This window comes from Dendrobium catenatum, unplaced genomic scaffold (assembly GCF_001605985.2).
Source record: "Dendrobium catenatum unplaced genomic scaffold, ASM160598v2 fragScaff_scaffold_1296, whole genome shotgun sequence".
Lineage (NCBI taxonomy): Eukaryota > Viridiplantae > Streptophyta > Magnoliopsida > Asparagales > Orchidaceae > Dendrobium > Dendrobium catenatum.
The window spans coordinates 407986-432511 of record NW_021319758.1 but is presented as its reverse complement, the minus strand read 5'-3'; the positions used below and the strand labels follow the sequence as shown (position 1 = coordinate 432511).

The 24526-nt window shown below is 33.5% G+C and overlaps 1 protein-coding gene across 1 annotated transcript in view; it reads right to left on the bottom strand.

Annotated features, from left to right (window-relative positions):
* The window catches only part of LOC110109354 (serine/threonine-protein phosphatase 4 regulatory subunit 3B), a 102119-nt gene that overhangs the window by 24372 nt on the left and 53221 nt on the right, over positions 1-24526 (bottom strand). Inside the window, exons 14-16 of the mRNA XM_020840388.2 lie at positions 16085-16155; positions 796-873; positions 585-678 (exon numbers count right to left, since the gene is read on the bottom strand). Of these exons, the coding sequence (XP_020696047.1) occupies positions 585-678; positions 796-873; positions 16085-16155 (243 nt within the window). The remainder of the gene's footprint in view (positions 1-584; positions 679-795; positions 874-16084; positions 16156-24526) is intronic.

The following is a 24526-nucleotide window of genomic DNA, read 5'->3' as shown; positions in this document are numbered from 1 at the left end:
ATTGGATTTTTCCATTTAACAACTGGTTCTTGCTATTTATCCATTTAACCTCCTTTGAACATTTCCCTACTTTGGGCATTTAGTTATTTCTACAGGAATAAATGGATTTTCCAGTTCCATTCCATTCTTAGGGCAAGAACTACAGGTAATACTGCTGGAGGTTGAGGTTAAGTCAAGGTGACAAAATAAACCTGGTAATCACGTGGAGGTTTGAGAAGTGGGCAAGAGAGATATTCCTCTACAACAACAATCTTGACTAAGAATTTTGAACAAAACCTGAAGCTAGACTTAGAATGTGAATGCATCCCTAGCAACCATAAGTGAATATAATTTGTTTTGGTTTCTTGTATCTAATTTTGGTTTTAGATATAATTGTATAACCTTGTTAATCTTCTACCGCATTATAATCAGCTTGGCAGTGATTCAATTTCAGGTTTCAAACGTGTCTCATATTGTGTTCCGTGTCACACAAGCCACCCCAATAGCAGCTAACTAGATTATAAGCCTACTCCAAAAAAAAAAAAAATGGAAACATGCAATTAAACCCAAAGAAAAACAAAACAGTAAATAGTATAGATTCTCACCAAGAGGCTCAATAGTGCATTCCCCTCTTGTTGAATGACATGCAATCTAAGAAGATTGGGATCTTGATTAAGAAAAAGTATAAGGATGTCCGTCCTGAATCATGAAAGCAAATAAAACAAGTTCAGCTAATAAAAGTAAACAAAACTGATGTACACAAACAATATGAAAGAGAGCATAAAGATAAAATAGATATACAATAATATTAATTACCCAATGGAGACAAGCTTCCTATCCTGAGATTTCAGCACATCTGTGATTATATCAAATATGCCCTCACTTGCAAGATCCCTGACAAAGGATATAATAGTAAAAACTTTGAAAAACGGTTGCATTTCAACTCTGGATTCCACCAAAGCCATCATAAAGAGCATTGTTATGACTTTCAAGACATGCCTTGAGCAATATCAGAATTGGAAAAAGGTTAACTATACCGCAAGCTAGAAAGTTGCAATCATATCATGGGGAAAAATAATCCCATGATTTATTTGACATAGAAACCAAAACCTTATTGGTGATCATGATAAATTTTAGCGACCAAAATTCTCTAAATCAATTAGAGGTACATTCAAAATTCAAGTGAAATGAAGTATTTGCCAATGAGGATTAAGTTCCAGCTGGACAGGACAAAAGAGCCTGCAATAAGTTCATATTTCACAAATTTATGTGCACGCCTCCTTACCCTCTATAAACCTCCAAAGCATTCCTCTTTAAATGTTATCATTCCCTCTCATCAGCCACACAAAACAAACCCTCCAAATCAACTATCAAACACATAGATGCAGACTCAGATGGTATCATGCACTTAATACACGTATATACGGGTAAAGCACTTAATAAGGAATTCTCAACTTTTTTATGTCATCAACTTCTATATTGATATTTTCTCTATTTCCCTTCATTTTATGAAAAAGATTACCATTTTGAGTTTGCTTTTACTATTGTTTATACTACTACTGATAATGAGAAGCTTCTATTTTGGACTGAGTTTTCAATGCTTGTTTTAAGTGGCCTTCAAATTGGATCCTGTGTGGTAGATACCGTAATACCCAAAAGTTTCAGGTAAAAGTACACATTTTGTTTTCTACCCCGAATTAGTAAATTCTACAAATAGGTTTGGATATTATCGCATTAATTATCAGTTAAATAAATTTTATAATAGCAATTACTGTCAAGTCTATTCTTTGCAATTAATTCAAAGTGTTAGAATGAAGTTCTATTAATTTAAAACATTAATTATATTAAGAATAGCATCAGTACATTTCTAAGGACTCAGTTCATTTCAGCCTTAATTAGTTCTCTAGTCAAGAAATTATGTTAGCAAATTAAAATACTGTAGCACATCAGTAATCAGTAATTAAAATATTATATATTAGCCTATTGTTCCACTTACTCCTTGCAACGGCCAAGGCATTGAAATTGAAGTGCTGGAATTACTGTAGCACAGCACTGAGTTAGTACACTAACTAATATAATAATCCCTCAGTTTTCCACTATCGTACGCATGCAGCCGTGGATATTGAAACAGATGGCTGGAAAATTTTTGAGCTTATGTGAGCAATAACGAGTGACACTTCTTCCATTCGGTATTTCCTCAACCTAGTTTTGCTGCTTGTGGATTCTGTGGAACGGAAGGGGGCGGAAGCAGGAAGAATATCAGGTGATAGAGTCCGGGAAATTTCTGTGATGGAATTAGTGAAGAGGAAGGAATGTGAAGAAGACTATGAAGAGGGACGTTTAGGGAATAAGGAACCAAGGTAAACATTATTTTTTTTTTTTTTGTGATATTTATGGTTGTCTAGTGAAATTGCAAATATTGGTAAAGGGGCTAAAGGAGTTTATACCACAATTGTGTTGTTGGGATTTTTATCTGGGTGTATGAAGATAGGAGAATCTGGTTGCGAGGTAAGTTGCAAAAAGGGTATGAAATAATTGTATTCAATTGCTTGAAAAAAAATGAATTGTAGAAATTATGGAAAGTAAGAAATGTGGATTTTGTACGTAATTTACAAGCAAAAAAGGTTATGAGGCACTGAATTCGAGGAGGCAACTCGTCAAAGGGGTAAGAAATGCAATTTAATTTAACCAAATAAATGCGATCATTTTTAGCTTTGTATAGCTACATTTAATAAAAAATGAAGGTTAATAAGGGCATTAAAGTTACTTCTATTTGTTAGTGTGTCTACAGTCAAACAGATAGGTATAAACGACCACATGTAAATATTTATGGTTTAAGCTTACCATGAAATATTATATGATTAGATAAATATTTTCTAATTGACAAGGTTATGAAAAGAAAAGCATTTCGTTGTATACTGCATGCATATTTTGTTTATGCATCATTATAGTAAGTAGAATATTTATTTGAAAGTACGAAGCATGACAAAGCAAGTATAAGATCTTAATTTGAAGCCTATGAATATCAAATTAGAAAAGGTTCGCCATGAAATGTTATGATACAGATATTTTAGGTGGGTCAAAAGGGACCCCGAATGAGGAAAAAAAGAACATCTATATAATTCAATGACGATAATATTAGGTTTACCTGGGCTCCATTGAACATTTTATAAAAGTTAACTATATGAGAAATGATAGCCAAAATACCTTGAAAACTAATTATGAAATTTTGTTTAAGTTTCAACTGATATAAAAGATAATATTAAATATGACTTTATGTTGTTTTGCAAATTGTTTCTGATTTGATTCAATTAAGATTTTAATTATGTTAATTCTATTAATCTTGCATTTAATTTCTTATTTAATATGCATAACTTTATGAGCTTCATAGCTCACCAGATTTTAATTTTGTTGTTGTTATAGGAAGGGGCAAGAAGAAAGAGGAAGTTGAATAGCCTCAAGTCACGATAAAACTTTATATTTTGTTGTTGTATACCTGAGTATATGAATTTACAACAGAGGTATGTAGATTGTTTACTACTGTAATGTTTTGGAGTGTGTAAGGCTCTGTAATTATTTATATGTATAAAATGAGACATTTTGGATGCTTCCATATGTTGAGGAATTTATAAAACGAAGAATGAATATCAATTTATGATGATAAGCTTTAAATTTCATGATTGTTGTTTTCTCCGTTGCACCCTACATTGTCGGGGGGATGATGTCAGGTGTGACAGATTCTCTCTCAATTGATGTAAACCACCTTGTCATCTCATTAATGATTTAGTGAGCCATTTCAATCAAATAGATCTTTCATTGAAGGAGGACTGCAGAAATCTCTATTAGACTTGACAAATTTTTATTCCTCCCAGTATTGAGGATTTCTTCCTTAACTGTAGCAAAAAAATTTTATTGAGATATCTTGTCCACTTTTAATTAGTATTAATTCAACCACTTCTAACAAAACTCACAATTTTCACTCTGAGAATTACTGATTTAAATAGAATGCTTTCAAGGATATGTTTATTGGTTGTTGAAAGGACTTCAATACTAACAGGAAGTTGTTAAAAGTAGGATCAACAAACTCTGGAAGGCTCAAAATTTGAAAGTCGTGGTATAGCAACGATTTGGACTTCCGAAAAAATTAAGTAGGTTAACAGATTGGGTGATATTGAAAAACTAGCTAAGAATGGCATGTGTTCATACCCATAACTTGAAGATTATGAATGAGGCTAAAAAAGGCTCTACAAAAAAAAAATATATATATATATATATAAGCAGATATTTACTGGTATCAAGCTCCAGTTAAAAGAGTTTACGGAAACACAATACTAGATTTTTTCTTTTTTCCACAAAAACAGCTGATTGCAAAAAGAAAAAAGAAGCTAATTACACTCATCATCTAAGGATTAAAAACGATTCACCTTGCTCAAAATGACATTTTGGATGCTTTTGCATATTTCCACAGCAACCTCTTCAACAATCATCTCCCTAACTTTCATATAAATAGCAAACTTTATCCTGATGATATCTTTGGAAGATTGGGCTATTTGAAATCACGTTTCTAGAAGAAGAAATTAAGCATGTGGATTTCTCTCTTGAAGCTAGCAAACCTCCAGATTTAGATTGTTTTTTTCTTAAAAATTTTCATGCATTCAAACTTATCTATTTATTATGTTCGTAATAATTATGATGGTAAAAGGCCTCCCTTCAAAATCTTAAATATCCCTTCATTTTTCTCTTATGTAGAAAAACCGTGTTTGTTGCACTTTGAAAAATTCGGGGTAGGAAAGAGAGTTTATTGTCTTATCATTATAAAAAAATCTCACACACATACAAATAGATAAATTGACAGTAACTCATAGGACACATGAGATTTTTTATATATAAAACTTGGAAAGAGAAAAAAACTACGAGTCTTACCCAAGCTAAAATGATCCCGTTAGTGGGCGCACCTTCTTAAAGAAAGCATTAATACAAATTAATGGATTAAACGGTAGAAAATAGCTTCCACAAAGGAAGTAGATGGAGCCTTAAGAGTTGAGTCGGTGAAGTTGTTATAAAAAAGCATTTGGTGGTTTGCTCGCTCGTCCTTCTTATAAGAGGGGAGATAGAGATAGGAGATCAGGAAGGCGAGCATCAGTCTTAGTGGAGATGCTTGTGTCAATGTTGTTCAGGATTGCATGCATTAGTAATGGTGTCGACAATGGGCATCTGCATTGTTGGCAACAACTAGCATCAAACTAGGTGGTACCATGAGCATCAGCATGTGGCAATGGTGGGCGTCAACATTAGTTATGATAGCGAGCATCAATGTTGGCAATGACGAGCGTTGACATTAATTATGATGTCAAGCGTCATTGTTGGCAATGGCATGTTGCAGTTGTTGGCAGTGATGGGCGACAATATTTTTAGTAACGTCTATATTGTCAGCATTCACAGACATCAACATTGTTGGTGATGAAGGGTATCAGCATTGTTAGCGATGGTGGCCATCCATGTTGTTTGGATAGCATTCCCCCACATTATCAACAACAGTGATGAGTGACAACATTGTTGGCAACTACAGACGTTGTCGTTGTTAATGACTATGGGAATAAGTATTGTGGGCGATGGCGAGTGCCAATGCTATTGGGGGAAGCATGCATTGAAGTTATTGGTGACAACAAGTATCACCAAATTTGGCGGAAATGGGGGGTCAATATTATTGGTAGTGGTGGGCATCGACATTATTGAAGATTGGAAGCATTGATATTGGAGGTGATGATGAGCATCAACATTGCTAGCAATAACAGACATCAAAATTGGTGGCATAATGGGGCATCAACATTGATGGCAATGACAAGCCTTCGTAGCAATAGTGAGCTTTAGTGTTAATATCGATCGCAAGTGTCAACCTTTTTGGTAACTACAAGCAACGAGTTTGTTAGCGTTCATGAGTGTTAGCTAGTATTAAATGACAGGCATCAGTCCAATTGGTGATGGCGTCAACATCAGGTTTCAATTGGCAACAAGTGTTGGGCTTAGTGTCGACAATAGAAGTCGACATTGTTGGCAACGATGAGCATCATCTTTGGTAGCAACAACGAGTATCAGCATTGGATATAATAGCAGATGTTGAAGTTAATAATGATGGCCATCAGCCTTGTTGACGTTAGTGGGTACGTTAGTGGGTATATCAGCATTGTTAGGGACCATGGGTATCAATGTTAGTGGCGATGGCTGGTATTGTCCTTTCTAGAAATGGTTGACGTCGATGTTGATATTGACAAAAAACATAAACCCAGTTAGTAATAAAGGGCATCAACTTTGGTGGCGATAGCGGGCATCAACTTAGACAGAGCATGTATTCTTTTCACTAAAATTCTTCTTGGGGTTCTCCCCAAATGTGAGAAAGTACAACATATTTATAGATTTATGGAAATACATTTCGGTCATTTCAATAAAAAATAGAAATATCTCATTAGACAATCTATGTTAATCCCCTTTAATCAAAAACTATTTTTACATATATTAGTACTTTAATGATATTGGAATTAAATGATTTGAGCTCATTGGATTCATCTCGTCGAACTTCTCATTTCAACTATAAGCACGCAAGATTCGAATGACATTTGGTTCCTCAAATTGTCATAAAATTTTAAATATAATTTTGAGTGTTTATGAAATCAAGTGATGCATTCTCAATATCATTGGTTCGTATTGCCATGATTCAAGCTTTAATCATATGATTTTTTTTTGTCATGAATTGGTGTTAAACTTCTTAAGTTTTTCTACCCATTAGTCTTCTAAATGGAGCTTTACAACTTTTCACCAAACTCTTCTCAAAAAGAATTGAGCCCATGCCCTATAATGCACATATACATATATAGCGACACAGACACGGGATACTTCAATTATTGAAAATATGGGATACGGATACAAGTTAGACACATTATAATTTGTATATATAAAAAATAGCATATATAAATTGAATAACCAGAATATCATGAATAATTCAAAAATAATAAGTCATTTAACTATGATCTATGCTAAAAATAATTAATATTAGGATGTCGAGAGTTGAGTGTAGATGTCGTGTCAGGCATGAGGGGAAGTGAAAATGCTATCGAGAGTTGGGCATCGATTTGTGCAATGGGTATCGGGAATCAATGTCGAGAAACCATCGGCCCTCGATGTCGAGACGACGTCGTCCATCAATATTGATATGATGTTGGACAAAGATTGGATGTCAAGACAGTGCGAGGGCCAACTTGTGTGTGTAGAAATTGTTGGCATTGAGCTTCAATGTCAAGACATCATCAGACTTCGATGTTGAGATAGTTTTAAAACATTGATGTTATGACGGCGTTGGACATCGATATAGCATCGTACAATTATTGTGAAACCCTAGTCGTAACCCGCTAGAGAAATGAAAATAGAAATGTCAAGAAATAAACTATTGAGTATGGACGATTTATTTGAGGCTATGGAGAGGAAATAAGAAATTTATTTATATATTAATAAATAAAAGTTTGAAGTCCAAGAGATTATATTTTAAAGTTTTCATAAATATTTAAGACACATGTTAAACAACCATCACCATATTATTTTTAATATTTTATTTATTCAAAGACGTCTTCAATATGCACGACACATGTTAGATACATGTTGGACATTGCATACCTCTTTGAGGTGACGTGTCAGTGCATCATAGTCCATGTGTCATTTGTACGATGATTTCCCGAGGTGTTTTTATTGAGCGGAGAAGCAAGTTTGATTGAACTATTGCAGCTCACAAAATTTTTCACTCTCTTCGCAACAAAAGAAAAAATGTATCTTAAAAATGGACTTTGAGAAGGATTTTGATTGTAATTATTGGAGCTTAATAATTTGCTAGTGAATATATGGAGTTAATGAATTCAACATTACTGCTAATTCTTCTTTCATTATCAATGGGGAGTTCATAAATAATTCAAATGTTATTAAAGCCTTTGTCATGGTGTCCTCTCTCACCTCTTATCTTTATTATTTTTGGTGTTGTGCTCCATATTATACTTTTAACAGTTGGATCGAGGGTTTTTACCACTATAGGAATTTCAACAGTCTTATCATTCTTCAATATGTTGATGTAATTCAAATTTATGTGGTAGTTCTTCTAACGGAGTCTTGAACCTTTAGTATATATTCTACATTTTTTTTAACAGATATCTACCAAAAAAAAGTCAGTTTTTTCGAAAAACCCCTCTATTATCTAACTTGGGAAATCAGCTGGTAAGGTGATATTCTTAGCAAAATTTGTTAGGATGTAATTTGAAATCTATTTTTCAAATAATTTGGTATGGTTTCTGGTTCTAAAAATATTTTGAGTATATAATAATGTGATTTCTATTCCTTTCAAAACCATCTCTTTGTATTTAAAACTTATTTATATCTTTTGATCTACCCTTTAATAAGAAGTATTCTTTAACCCAACTTTTCCATTTAAAAAAAAAAAAACAATACCAGTTGAAGCTTAACCGACCCCCTAAATATGTTTAAAAAGAATAAATTTGAGAGGATATATGTTGAGGACATCCGACCGTGGAAAGTCTATCAGAGAAGGGGCCGAAGATCTACGGCTATGATTGGACCACTTTATATTTGAGCTTTTAATTGTATTTGATTTATTTATGTATATTTTCCGTTTTTACCATCAATTGAGGGAGTAAACTTATGTGACCAGAGGGGGCACTTTGTCATTAAACATATCATTGTATTTTGGCTATTTATTGGCCTCTCCTCCTCTTTGGAGAGGACGATGATTATGATAAAGAAAATTTCCTGCACTTCGTCTCTTGGTGAGATCTAAGAGTTCTTGTGAGAATTATTGGAGAGTTTGAAGTCCCTAGGTGAGGGCAAAGTATTACCCATCAGCCGCAAGAAGCGTTCGGGCTCGTAGTTCTTCTCCCCTCCTTTATGCCAGCCCAAAAACCACTCTCCTCCCCCTAGCCGCCGGCTCAAAACCACCCCTCTACTCCTCCTACCCGCCAGCCAAAACCCCCTCTCCTCCTCCTAGCCGCCGACCCAAACCCCTCAAACCCCTCCTAGTCGTCGGCCCTAAAACCTTTCCCCTTCTCCTAGCTGCCGGCCACATCAACCCCTCCCTTACCTCCAAATTTCAAATCACAAAGTATCATTTATGACGCATTTTAAATTAGGAAGGTCTTAAATTCAAATTTCAATCTATTTTAAATTTGGAATTCCTTTCCTAAAATAAAATGACTTATCCTAGGAAAGTTTCTCAATCATGCCATAATCCCTCCTTCCTTAATTTAACATTCTATGTTTGGTAATCCTTTTAATTCCCCAAATTACCTCCCCCACATCACCCTAGCCGCCGCCCCCTCTCCCTCTCCTCTTCCCTCTTACCTCTTCCAATTAATTCCCCCCTAATCAATCTTTCCCAAAATTAATTTCAGAATTCATTAATTGCTGAAATTATTTCCTAATTTATCTAATTGTGTCTCCCCTGCCATATTTCCACAAATATGAAGTTTACTTGTCATGCTTCCTCCCTCCCTTGGATGGCCGGCCCTATCCTCACCCCTTCCTCCTAAAATGTTAACCCTAATTTGTTCTTTCGCTTGAGGAAGGAAGACGGGAGCTCTAGCTTCTCTGCCTAGCCCTCTAATATGAGCATGTGTGATGGATCTTAATAGTGACTATTCTAATTTTTAATTGAGGGATTTCCTTTGAAAATCCCACATTAAGCAAATCTTGGTTTGATTTGATTATTTTGTGCTCCTAACTTTATCTTATAATCAATTGCCTAAGCTTAATCATTGCTTTATTGTTTTCAATCTTTTGTTTAAGTCGTAGAAAGTCGAATAATTGATATTGCTCACTCATAAGGGTGTAATTTCAAAGTTAATAACATCACATGTTCATGTAGTTCTACATCAATATAATAATGTGAAATATGCCCCTTCAGTTGTAAGAAAGCTGCAATTTAGTAGAATAATTATGTCATACGTTGTTTTCAAAGTATATATATATATATATATATATATAGACAGACACACACATTTGCCATGTGCATATAATATTAATTTAATTAATCACATCAGATAATACTTTTTAACAAATATAATGATACATTCAATGAATGCAATTTCCTTCTATCCAAAAATCCCAAAAAAAAAAAAATCGAAGCAATAAAAGATAACTAATGAAATAATACTTGTAAAATTGAGATGCTAGTTAGATATAGTTAAAAAAATAAAGAATACTTGTAAAATTGAGATGCTAGCTAGATAAGGAGAGGCAAAATTAGCATAAAGCAATATAGTGTGAAGGTGCAGCATCAACATGTATGCAAAAAATACTTGGAGAAGCATTTACAAGAAGAAGCTTGTGAACAAGAAACTACTAGTGCTACTAATAAGAACCAACAAGACATCTAAAAAACCAACGAGTAAAAGAGCAAGAACAAGAGGATCGCCAAGAAACCACTAGTCTCGACAAGAGAGAATTGAGAATCAATGAGTAACAACTCAACAATTATGATGCCCAATGAGAAGAGAATATTTGTGTCCTGGTTTTTATAATCGATGCCAAAATAAGCCATTGAATTTAAATTAAGACTTTGTTTTGAGCCTGAGCCAAATGCGCAATGCTAAAACACGACATGGTAAAGTGGTGCAATGTGCGTGCTTTTCTAAGAGCATGTGCTTCACAGACAGCGATGCACAAGTCAATTTGCTTCTTTCCTAAAGTGCTTTTAATAACACTAGTTTTACCACTCGCCTTTAACCTATAAGTTCCTTCGACATCAAAAAAGATGAGAAAAAATATGAGAAAGCAGAATTAGCTAGATATCATAGGCTTTCCATTTATACAACATATAGCGAATAGGCCAGCATGAATGAAAGTGAAATTTGGTAAAGCAAGTGGTTAAAAATAAAATTTAAAACATGAATTTCAAAGGCAAAGACAATCCTGCTTAGGGGTATAAACAAATAGAGCCGAGCTCGAGTCATGCCTAACTCGAGCTCGACTCTCCTGTCAAACGAGAGCTCAAACTTGAGCTCGAGTCGAGCTCAAAAATCAGGTTCGAGCTTAGCTCGTACATTAAAGACAAGCTCACGAGCCTGCCGTAAAAAAATGGGCCAACTCCCGAAGCAATCACAGCTAGAACCAGAGAAGAAGAAGAAGACTTGAACTTTTTCATCGACGGGAAGAGCTTTCTATTGGGTTTTTTACATGTAGAGAAAAAACATGCAGCTTTTCTCTCTCGATAATTAATGCCTGCAATTTTGGGAACGTTTCCTTCATATTTTATATAATTTCTTTTAACATGTCATTGCTTTAGTAATAATTAAAGTTGCAGTATTTATTAGCTATAATATTTGGAGGGTTTTTTATTAGCTATGTAGTAGTTGTACTTTTTTTAAAACTTTTAAATGTAATAAAATTATTAATAATTAAAAAAAATCAAACAATAATTCGAACCGGCTTGTGAGCTCCCGAGTTGAGCCACGTCAAGCTCAAACTTGAGCTCGTTTAATAGACGAGCTCGAGCTCATGGCTCGACAAGCTCGGCTCGCGAGCTCGTTATCGAGTCGAGTTCGATCTAGCTCACGAACCGGTTCGGCTCAGTTACACCCCTAATCCTACTCAAAGAAAAAAAGATGGATGGAGATTGATAAAGCAACCACAAACTATACTGGAAAGTAATAATGAGAGGACAAGTAATGATTTGCATTGAAGATGCTTCTAGGAGCTTCAAGCATACATCTACTGATAAAAATAATGATGAAAATTAATTAGAGCAAGGCTTCTAGGATAGGAGAAAGGGTCAGCAAAAAGAGATGAAGAAGCCCCACAATAGCATTATTATTTTTTTTAATCATGAGAGTATGGGTGTTTGTCCACATTTGAAATTGTAATATTTACACTGCTTGAAGTTCAGTTCAACAAATACATTTGAAACAAAAAATAACTGCATAAATTGTTAATACTTCTAATACTATAAATTAGTATTTTAAAAAACTTTCAAGATTTTGACATATAACCTATTTAACAAGGTTATTTGGACATTGTGCAGGCGTGTGTTCCATCAGAGGTTGGCAAAATTCAACTAACTTGAGTTCTGTTCATCTAGGAGGACAACTAAATTACTGTTAGCTGAAACTATAAAGGAGGAAGTGAACAGTGAACCAAATTTAGAAAGGTTTGGACATCTTCCATGGTTCAATTTGGCTATTTACTACAGTGCAGATAGTTTTCTTTCTATTTAAGGTATAAATAATGTTATTAAGACTAAATAAGCAAAGGGAATCACATTTATTGAATCAAAGACCAGTGCATAGAGCTACGCAGGCCTTTGGTAGAGTTAAACATGCTTCAAAGATCAAATCTGCATAAAGCACGTACTTTTGGAGAAAGTTAAAGACAACCCACAATGTTCAAATAATATTTTAAAACAACGATATGAGGATGTAAGTGAAAGCATAAATACTCAAAAGGCAGCAAAAACAATATGACTTGACCACTAGTTTTTCCAGATAGTGCGCATAATCACATGATAGATAATATATAAGTTAGATCAACTAATCCTGCATTAGATGGAAACAAAAATGCAAAGAAAGATTTGTTTGAGCAAAAATGTTGACATCTTAAGTAATGTTTATGGCAATCTAAATAGGGAGCTGCGCATGGTTTCATAGAAAGAAAGAGAATAGCGGATTCTATGCATTGAAGTGGAGAAGATTATCACACAAGAAAGAAGAATCTTTCCACAATGCACCAGATGTCATTAGCTTCCGGAAAAAAAAAATCACTAGGGTCAGAAGCAATTGAATTCTCACAGGGATGACTTCATTACAATTTAAGAATTGAAATGATTCTCACACCAAGAGTGAAATATGCAAACATCACAGAAAAATGTGCTACAAGTACCCATTTTATGAAACATCATGGTTTACGCGCTGAAATACCTTGAGATAGCTCAACTATGTTTCAGACAATTGGTAACTAATCTAATAAGGCTCCAATAGCCTGACATGAAAAAATAGGGTAAATCAAGCATGAAAATCATGAATTAGAGACCAGTTTAGCGGTATCCGAGTCAGTCTCTTACAGTAATTGAAATTGCGGAAACTTCTACAAAACTAGCATGCGTGTGTTAGACAGCTGACCTACATGGGCACCGGAAACAAGAATGCATAATATCAAATAGTTAATTATTATTGAATATAATATCAAGCTTAGAACGCAAATAGAAATTGTGGAACAAAACAGAGTAGATGGAATTAGTCCAGGACTACAAGAAAATATTAGCCCTTATCTATATTAAACAAGTTCTCTAATTAATTTATGCTAAGCATAAATAACTTAAAAAGCATGAATTAAAATTGCAATCTCAAATGTGCCATTTTAGTGGAAATTATATATGACATGAAAATTTTCAGGCATGCTTAATAAGCTCAATTTGTCAAGTTTGACGACTGATAAAAACAATTCCTTTTTTAAATAATTCATGAACGACCAAAACTTCAATACTACCTGAACTCGTAAAGATAATTGATAGGCTTGTTTGGTGTTTGCAAGGAAATAAATTATAATGACCAGGTTCATTCTTATCAATAGACTATTTGATGACAATTATATTAACATAGCTTGTTCAAAAGTTCAAGCTAGAAAACTTCGGAATAAAAGCTGAACACAACAAGTTGAGTCCTTGTCTCAAGTCAATCGAAGATGACACTATCATCAGACAAAAATCTTGACCTGAATCTTAATGTGCAAGTAATTGTAAGTATCAGGTCTCAAAAACTCATTTTTCTCATCCTGACCTTCCAATGTCAATTTAGACACCCTCGTATTACACTAATACCATACTGATGTAGGCAGGGGGGTCAGATCAACTTGGATTTCTTCTTGTCTTTGGGCTTCTTGCTGTTCTCGGTTTGGAGCTGTTTGCTGCTCTCGGGTTGGGCCTTGGCTGCTTGGTGTTGAGCTTAAAATTTGAGTTCTACTTGGTGTTAGCTCATTAATGCTTGAGATGAAGTTTAGTTCATTAATTGGTGGAGTAAACTCATAAAATCAAAAAGGTATTCTCATTATTGTGGAGTGGACTTGTGTCTCTTCCCTTCCCCTTTATCTTCTCGGTTTTCTCTTGGCTGTTGCGGTTCCCGTGACTTCCCTTTTGTCCTCTCGATTTTCCCCTGGCTGTTGTTGTTCCCGTGAAATGAAGATGGGGTTCTGTCCCCTTTTCCCTGGCCTCCTCAGTTTCTGCTGGTTCCGTCCCTTATATCCTGGATGGGGATGAATTTGGCTAATATTTGGATGCCTTTTCAGCTGTTGTTTGGAATGTCTCTTGGCCTTCTATTTTCCTCTTTTTCATTGGTTTGAATAGAGGTGGGTGGCTGTTTGGTTTCCCCCTTTCTTCCGATATATAGGGGCTGATTTGAGGCTTGAAAAGGGATGATAAAATGTAATTTTTGGACAGCAAAACATGAGGGTTTTTGGAAAAGCTTGCGAGCTTGTTCCACTTCTTCTTCTTCTACTTCTCGGGAAGGCTTGCGAGCTTATCCTATCTTCGTCTTGGACTTCTTGCCTCTTTCTTCTATCCGCAAGTGACCACCCCATCTGTATCCTTCTTCCCAAACAAGGAAATGCAACTTTAGGAGTTTATGTCGTCAAAGTCTGTAAGCGTTGTTTTTGTAAGTCTTTTATAATATTAAAGTTTGTAAGTCTTTTTTATTATATAAAGTTGTGGTTTGTCGTATTTGTGTCTTTTTGAGTATTTTTTGTATTTTGCTCGCAAAAATTTGGGGCTTTTCCCAAATTTTTGCTTGCATCACATACAATTTTACAAGTTAAACACCACCCGCAGTCTCTCCATTGCCGCTCTTCTCACCACCAGATAAAAATGTGGAACACAAGTATGTCAGCATGTCACAGCACCCTGATAATGATCTTGGGCCATCATGCATAAAAGTTTAAGGAGTTTGTTAAAACTCTCATAATAGCTCACTTACAGTGACAAAAATAAGTTGAACCACAGCTTTTATCAAACATTAGCTCACATTTAACCGAGTAGAGACATGCCAACTTCAGAAAGCTCGTTACTAAACCAAGATCAAGCATACCAGTACTTTAAATAAATCTGATATAATCATAGCCATTCACCAAGGATTGTGATTAAGAATCCTTTAAAACGCATGGGTGAAGTTTGATATACATCATCCATAGATCAAGCAGCCCAACAGAACCATTTTAGGCATCAAGCCCAAGCTTTAAAACTTAATTTTCCACAAATAAGGTTCATTCTCAATCCTAGGTCAAAAAAGTTAAGGCCGCAAAAAAATAATGGCAATAGTTGGACCAATTTATCACAGCATGCCTGCATGCAGTTACACACAAAATTTGAACATGTTTGCACCTCCCAAACTACATATTTCCAATGCTACTAGCATGAAGAATGTGGACCTACTTGCAAGTGCACTGACAAACATGCACAAAAGCAAGCTTACAAGTATGAAAAGGGAATAGTGCAAAAATACAGGAAATCACACTTACACGCCCATGCTTCAAACATGCTTTAACAGGTTTATTGTATCAAGATAACTGAATCTGCTTTGTCTAATGGATCAAGTCAAGTTTTTAAAATAGAAAACCACAACAACAAAGACGCTCCTCCTAATGGAATACCTCCATAAATAAACAAGACTAATTGATAAAATAAAGTCAAGAGATGCCTCAATGTCAAATTATTCCAACAGCAATTTAACAGCAAATTTATTGAGCTATTTATATTTGACAGTTTATTGTCATCAAGCAATAATATAGCAGCTACTTCTACAAGATTGTTGAATGCCCAAACCAAAAAGTATTTTTGACAAGATGGTTGATCATGTCCCACAAATAAGATTCATCAGGATGTGAAAAAAAAAAGATAATGTATTCTTCCTTTCTGTTATAAAAGACATGAGAAACTCTTCATCAATCTTTCATATCAGCAATAAACAAACAACTAATTTTTATAACAGGCTATTCCGTATTGATCAATTAATGAAGTTAGTTTAGTTATTTAAAATTAAGATAATTAAAATAATAGGCAGGTATTTGAATCACATACCGCAGAAACCGCAACTGTTGTACCATCTGTAGACTCTTAGCTAGAGAGCAAAACTCATGTAAGAAAAGCACCTGCACCAGCATAAAGATTGTAAATTTGCATAGAAAAATAAATAAACAACTAAGGACTGAAGGTAACACATGACACGAGGAATTAACTGGCCAAATTTTCATCACTAATTATTTGCCTTTGTAAACATAACATAAACAATTCATCCTATAGTAGATAAGTTCCTTCTCTTTATATAATAGAATAAAATATATATTATTAATAATAATAGTATATACTTACAAAAATATTATAAATTTTGACTTGGATGAGGCGCCGCCTCAAAATGCATCAAGGTGTACACCACATTTAGAAAAGGCATGTGCCTCACTAGCGCCAACAAGGCTTGAGCCTTGAGCACTCCTTTTGCGTCTCAATTCGAGGCACGCCTCGAAGTCAACAACAACATCAAGCCTTCATCCCACTACGTGGGGTCAGTACATGAATATTTTTTTCTCCATTGTGTTCTATTAAAAGTCAAATTCCCATTTGAATCTAATAAAAATAATTTATTTCTAATACTTTCTTAAGTCTACCTCTACCTTTCTTAACATAGGTCAAATCTAATACATTTACTATCCTAACCAAGTCATCATCATCATATATGTTGACTCTCCCTAATCTTATTTGCCACTAAAGTTACTCCAACCTTTTCTCGTATATACTCGTTATGATTCTGCCTCTAAGATTAAAACCACTCATTCACCTAAGCATCCTCATCTCTACAACATTTAACATAATTTTATGCTACTCTATTAATGGCCAATATTCTGCGTCATAAAGCATTGCAGGTCTTATCACCATCTTATAGAATTTTCTCTTATGTTTAAGGGGCACTTTTCTATCACACAACCAGCCCGATGTATTCCTCCACTTCAAACATCCAACTTGAATTCTACTAATAAATTAATAATATTCTCATCTATTTCGCCATCACTTTGAACAATAGACCTAGGATATCTAAAATGCATACACTTTTAAATGACTTGATTCACAATCCCCCACTAGATATATTACTACAAAAATTATCAAGGTTGTGAAAATCGGACCGGATGTCGAACCAAAAAAAATGAGAGGTTCAAGATTCAACAGTTCGACCGGAGTTGAACCGAATGATGTAATAAATATTATAGTTATTTTAATAAAAATAAATAATATAATAATGATATAAATTTGTGGCTAAAAATAAATTTAGTTTATATATAAACTTATAAGTATAATATAAATTATTACTAATTTATCTTAAATTTAATAGAAATTATTATTAATTTATATTATATATTTAGATAAATTTTACAACTATAAATTACATATTAAATTCACATTACAATGTTACATCTATAAATCACTCATGTTAGATTATTTATAATTATAAAATAGATAAAATTAATTTTTAATAATTTATATTTAAAATTACAAATAAAAATTGAACTGACCGGTTCTTAAAAATAGGGACCGGTTCAAAGGTTGGCCAATTGAACCAACAATTCAAACTAGTCCACATCAATTTGATGTTGGGCCGATTTTTAAGGCAGATAGAATCAAACATATAACTGATTCATGGTTGAACCAGCCAGTCTGATCTGGTTTTCAAAACTACAAAAATTACACTCCATGCATTCAATTTTAGATATACTCAAACGAAAACCTTTAGACTTTAAAATTGACCTCTATAATTTAAGATTTCATTCAACTCCCTCTCCAGTCTTATCAATAAGAAGAATATCATCACAAAAAATAAAAATAAAAAACATACACCAAGGTACATCCTCTTGAAAATGTCTAGCAAGAACATCCATAACAAAAGCAAAAATATATGGGCTTAAAGTAAATCCTTGATGTAATCCAACTGAAATAAGGAAATACTTGATCAAACCACCTTGTGTTTGAACAAGTAACAGCTCCTGCATACATGTCCTTAATGACTTGAATATAAGCATATTTAACTCATTTATTTTATAGAACTCTCCAAAGCACTTCTCTTGGAAGTTTATCATATGATTTCTCTTAATCAATAAATATCGTATCTAGATCATCCTTATTCTCTCTATACTTCTCAACCAAACCTCTCAACAAATATATGGCTTCCATAGTAAACCTACCCGGCATGAATCCAAATTGATTTTGATAAACATTAGTATCACATCGTAACTTAATTCCTTTATAATTCACACAGTCTTGTGCATCACTTTTATACATAAAATAGGAACCAATACACTCCACACATCTAGCATCATTTTAGTCTTCAGAATAGTATGAAAAAATTTAGTAAGCCAAGGAATTCCCTCATCTCCTAAACATTTCTACACCTCTATTAAATTAACATCAGGCCCAATAATTTTTTCACACTTTATTTCTTTAAAGCATCTCTAACTTTGATTTTATTAATAAAATGATAAAAATAAAAAATCTCTAATTTCATTGAGTGTGCTAAGGTCACTAAAATTAATCGTATTCTAACAATTATCAATGAAAAGATTATTGAAATATCTCACTCACCGATGTTGAATATCCTCTTCAAATAAAATCACTTTTTATCTTCATCCTTCATGAACTAAATCCTTACTTCTCCTATCTAGTTGTTTGGCTAACTTTTACATTCATCTTTTGCCCCCCTTAGTATCTAGCATATTATATAAATGATTAAAAATTAAATTCTTTGTAACACAAATTGCTTTCTTAGACTCTTTACGGGCCCCTCTATATCTTTTCCAATTTTCTGAAATTTTATATCTAAATCATAAAGCTTTTTATTTTTTATCATTTCTTGCACATTTTAATTTAATCATTAACTATTTTTACTATTATGAGCTTCTCATTTTGATACTTCAAGCACATTACTATATTTCTTAATATCACTAGCTATTTTTTTCCATATAATATTAGCTTCCTCGTGCACAATCAAAATCTTAAAATCTTGAATCGTACTCTCAAAAATATTTTTGTTAGAGATTTTTAAATGTCCTCATCTAATTGTAGGACAACATTTTATTTCATTTCATATTTCACTCATTCATCTTAAAATACAAAATTAATAAGCAAAGCTCGGTATATAAACTTTCATTCAAAATAACTTTATAATCTTTGCAATTTAAACGATCTATTTTTCTTATAAGAAAATAATCAATCAGAGTTTTACTATATCCATTTTTTATAGGTGATGAAACAATCATCTCTTTTCCTAAATAAGACATTAGCAATTACAAAATCATAAGCTAGTACAAAATCTAATATGATCCTGCCAAGGTCATTCTAAATTCATAGCTACCATGAATGCTTTTAAAATCTTCTACCAATGTCCATTTAAAACTCCTCTAATAAAAAAAAATTTCTTCAAGATGTATCTTTTTTATTAATATTTTTAAGTCTTTCCAAAATAGATGTAGCATCTCTAAATCACCTAAGAGAGGTAGGCCAAATTAACATATAAAAAAACAATGCAAATAAATTTACACAAAATAGAAGCAGCATCTCTTATATCACTCAATAAAAATAAATGACAAATAAGGATTCATAAAAACAATCCCAAAGGACAGAGATTATTAATCCCATGAGCTTGGGGGACTCATGTGAATCATTAATGATTTGATGATAGAAAATCTTGTGTAATGCCATTTATGATTTGTCAAGTGTTCTCATTTGCATTAATCGTTTATGATCTAGCCACAATAGTTTATTTCTTGCTTTTCTAAGATAATTAATTTCTAAAATAAAGATGCAATGTCCTAAGGTTGACTTCCTGTTGTCAGCTAATCTAATATAATCAACATCAATGGAGAAAAAAGATTCATGTAGCCAACTCCATGCAGTGGAATAAAGGCTTGAAGTTGTTGTTGTTTTTGTTGAATTTATGAAGATTGTGCTCACAAGGTTAGCTTGAAGGTTGGACACTTAGAGATGGACTCAAGCAAGCATTCATGAAGACTCAAGTGAACATTTCAAAGACATTAGCTTACAGTGAATGTTTATAATTCATTGTAGACTGATTAAGTTAGATTTACTAAAGGCCTCAAGAATGATGAATGCAACCATTTTAGACATTGCAAAAATCATTCCATAAATTTTGGGAATTTATGTCTTAACTTTTTATTTACTATAGTTGATTCACAATTTATTAATATATTAATTTTTTCTTAATTATATTCTTAAAATTATTTATGTTCATGATCTTGATCGCTAAATATTTTACAAATTTAAATGCTCTTAAATTTTCTATTCTTTCATTTAATTTATTTAACAGGTTAATTATGATATTAAGATCTTAGTCAAGTATATTGAACTTACTGATAAAGTTGATCATTATTTCTTAACTATGCATTTTTTAGGTTAGCAAGTTTAATCCAATCATAATGTTTCATTTTTTGAATTTGTTAAATATGATTTTATTAGTTATTTATGTTTTAATTATGAATACTTACGTAATTAAACTGTACTTAAGGATTCTCGTTTTAAGTTTGAAAAAATTTGATTCACTTTGTTGTTTGAGCACATTCTAAAATATAATATGTTAAATAAATTTAGCAATTAATTTATTAAATATTTTAATATAATTATTATAGTTGCAATTACCCTGAACATGCAAAATCAAGGATGGCCACGGTATCAGCCTCTCCTAATCGCCAATTAGGACTAGTTTGCTGGTCGTCTGGTGCTTTCGGAGTTATTTGGGAAAGAGCTTTTGGGAGCATTATTTATGTTTAACTTAATTCCATTTTAAATATAAAAGTTTTAAATGCCACAATAATTTGAAAAGAAAATAAAAATAAAATCATCAGGAAAGGACTTTTCATATTACATCAGTTTTAAAGAAACATTACAGGAAAACGTAACTGTTCTTCAAGAAAGATTTTCTTGAGTTCATTTTTAATGTTATCATTTCTCTCTCAATCTCTCTAGGATTTTGTATTTTTTTTTTCAATTGAATGTCTAACAATTTACATAGAGATTGTGCAGCATTATTTTGTTAGGCAAAAACTTATAAACATCTACAAAGTGTTAGAACATTTTGATTTGGTATTTTTATTGTACTAGTGCTTGTACCAAGTCTAGAGAGGCTTGCAGATGCTTTTAGGTAAAGATGTTGGATTGGTGAGGTGCCCTTGATGGAACAAGAAGTGGTGCTCTTGCCCTTGAGTCAAGATTATATAAAGATTTCTCCAGCTACTTTTTTAGAGTGAGTTTGGCTTGTGGTAGCAACTCTCATAGTGAAATCCAAGCAAAGGGAAGGTTTAAGTGTGAATGTAGGGGATATTTAAAGTCACAATACATTATGAATCTTGAGGTGCAACTCAGTAAGAGGCGTATACAAAGTACCTTGAGGCAGTAGCCTCTTGTGGGGGAAAAGAGGTGCATGTCGCATACCAGTGAGGAGCACTTTGAGACTTTTTTAAATAGACATACTGATGCGGGAAAAAATCCGGGGGATGGGGGACCCGAGGACCTCTGCCCACAAAACCCGACCTAAAAGAAAAGGAAAGGATCTTTTACGACATAAAACGAACACTTTTATAAATTAAGACTTACAACTCTTAAAATTAAATGACTTACAAACAAAGACTCTAACAAGACACCCTAAACTTGCTTTCCAAAAGAAGAATGATACAGGTGGGATGGTCACTTGCGGAGAGACGAAAAAGGTTAGAAGCCGAGAAGAAGGGTGGAAAGAGCTCGCAAGATTTCCCAAGAGATAGAAGAAGAAGAGATGGAACAAGCTCGCAAGCTTTTCCAAGAAACCCGCAAGTTTACATTTCCAAAAATCAATCACATAACATTCTTTAAACATACACAAAACATCCCTACATATAGGCATGAGAGGGGAATAAAATAGCCACAACATTAATTTAAAAGCTTATTTAAATAGGGAATATAAAAAGCCAACAGTCAACTCCATGAAACGAAGCACCAAAGTCACGGAAAAGCCCCCACACAGCCACGGGAAAACAGCCCAGGCGAAACCCGAAGAGGCAGCCGCAAAAGCCAAGGAGGCCCGCACGGAACCGAAGCACCAAGGCACGGAAAAGGCCACTCAGCACGGGAAAACCAGCAGCCAACCGGGGAAACCAAGGAGCCAAGGCACGGGAACCAAGGAGCCATCCACGGGAATCAAAGGGACAACAAATGGGGGAATGAACCTCAATTTATGAGCTAAAAAGGCTCTCTACTAGACATTAATGAGCTGATATCTAGTAGAGGAAAGTATTTATGAGCTTGAAACATAAGAAGAGGCTCATTAATGAGCTGATTCAAGTAGAACTTACAAAATTTTCAACTCAACTTGTTTTGATCCATTCCTTGCCTACATCACATACGCTTCTATTTTCATATTATATGTGTTGGGTTTTAAGTGCTTGTCATCAAGGTGAAAGGGAAATTGGAGTACTTATAACTAAGTTCATATGAAGAAAAGAAATCATTTAACCAACTCAAGATGAATACATTAGTTTAGATAATATATAAAAAGAGATTAAAAGATAGATATTTGATGTAGAATTTTTTGGATGATGATGAAGATCCCTTGATTATTAATGATAGGTCATTGAATGATGAATAATTTATAGAGAATGAATATGGAGTTTCCCCATCACAATTACATGAGGAATATCTCAATGCTATTTTTTTAAAGGAATAGGGAATAAGAAAAGTAAAAGTCAATGATAAAGTAGTAGAAAAGGTTAATATAAACTTTTTGAGATAAAAATTATAAAAAGGACAATGCAAGCATTGGTTTAAGTAATATTCTTATTAGATTTTAATGCTTAGAGAAAAAAGAAGGTGATTGAGATTGAATATTATGAAGATTAGGAGGTTGTTTGTATAAGCAGCGATGAGTTAGGTGAGAAAGCAATCAACCATGATGGTTGATACATCTCCTAAAAATTTGTTTGATCGGCCAGAATCTCAAGGCAATATTTGAATTAGAAACTTCTAGAATTAACTCCAGTACCAACCAAACTCTGGTTTCAACAAATATAGAAGTTGAAATGAACATCTCAACGAGATGAACCCATCAACACAACAAATGATCCAATCTGACTCCAAATGAGCTACAATCAAGCACATAAAATATATTTAAAAACTTCTTAGCATTAATTAAGAGATCAAATAGTCTCCATATATTGCGTGCATATAGTCAAATCGAGCAACTAGATGAGACAAATCTACCGAGCCCAAGATCATTTAACTCTGACATCATTAAGATAGTCAAATATTTGATAAATGATCTATAATCAAGGGGATCAATATGAACCATTCGATTTAGTGCTTTAGATTATGGTAGCATTTACCAAAATGCACTCTCATAAAGGCTATAAATAAGGCTTCATTCTATACATGACGGGGAGATGGAAAAGTTGAGAGAGTTAAAGAACTCTATAGAAACTTACAACAATCACTATTGACAACCATCATTAGCAATCATCGATGCCTTTGTCAGATTTCCATCATCTAATTATTATCGTTTGGATATTAATATATATCCCTATTGTTGGATTTTAATTGTCCACTTATGAACACCTAATTTTTGTAATTCATACAGCATGAATTAAACAATTGCATTCAACTGTATGATCTCATCTTCCTCAATTATACGAAAGAGATGATTTTTATCTCTTAGTATGTACTGGATTGTGGGTCGATCCCCATGATTTTTTCCATTCTTGAATATTTTTAAGTCAAAAATTAGTCTCTTATATGTGCGTTGAATTTTTATTCAAAATTAAGATATTAAGTATACACTCTAGTGCCATAAATTTTATAGTACGTAAAAATGATAATTCGAATGAATACCCTTTATGTGATGAGAGTGTGAGCGACTTTTGAATTCAGAGTCCAAAGTCAAAATTAGTTTTTTAAGGACCTTTTTATTTGTTTATTTTAAACTTCACACTTATGTTTATCTTAGATTCCTTTCTTATTATTGAGTGAATATACGACTTTTTATGAGTTATATTAAGATTTAAAATTATTACTCTTAAAATTTTTTTAACTCATTTAATAATTTTATTTTGATGCTTATACCTAGCCTCACAAAAAGAAATTACTGTTATAACCAATTTCACAATTGTAAACCTTAGATCTAAACAAGTTGGATATCAAATCACTTAAAAAAAAGTTGAGTCTAACTTGCAGTATAATTTTGGTTTACTTTCTTGCACATTTATTTATTTGCATGATTAATTGAACGTTGTTTGGTCCCAAGTCCTGGATGAGAAAAGTGGAGGGTTGCGTTAGGTAGTCGACAGCCAGCGTAAAACTTGTCGAACAATAATGACATGAATCCTTTAAGAAATTGTGTTAATGCTAGGGCGTCCCCTGGAAGCGACGCGCTGTATGGCCTGAATACAGTGACAAGTATGCAAGGGCCGCTGCACCGGCGCCCAGGTGCAGTGTTAAATA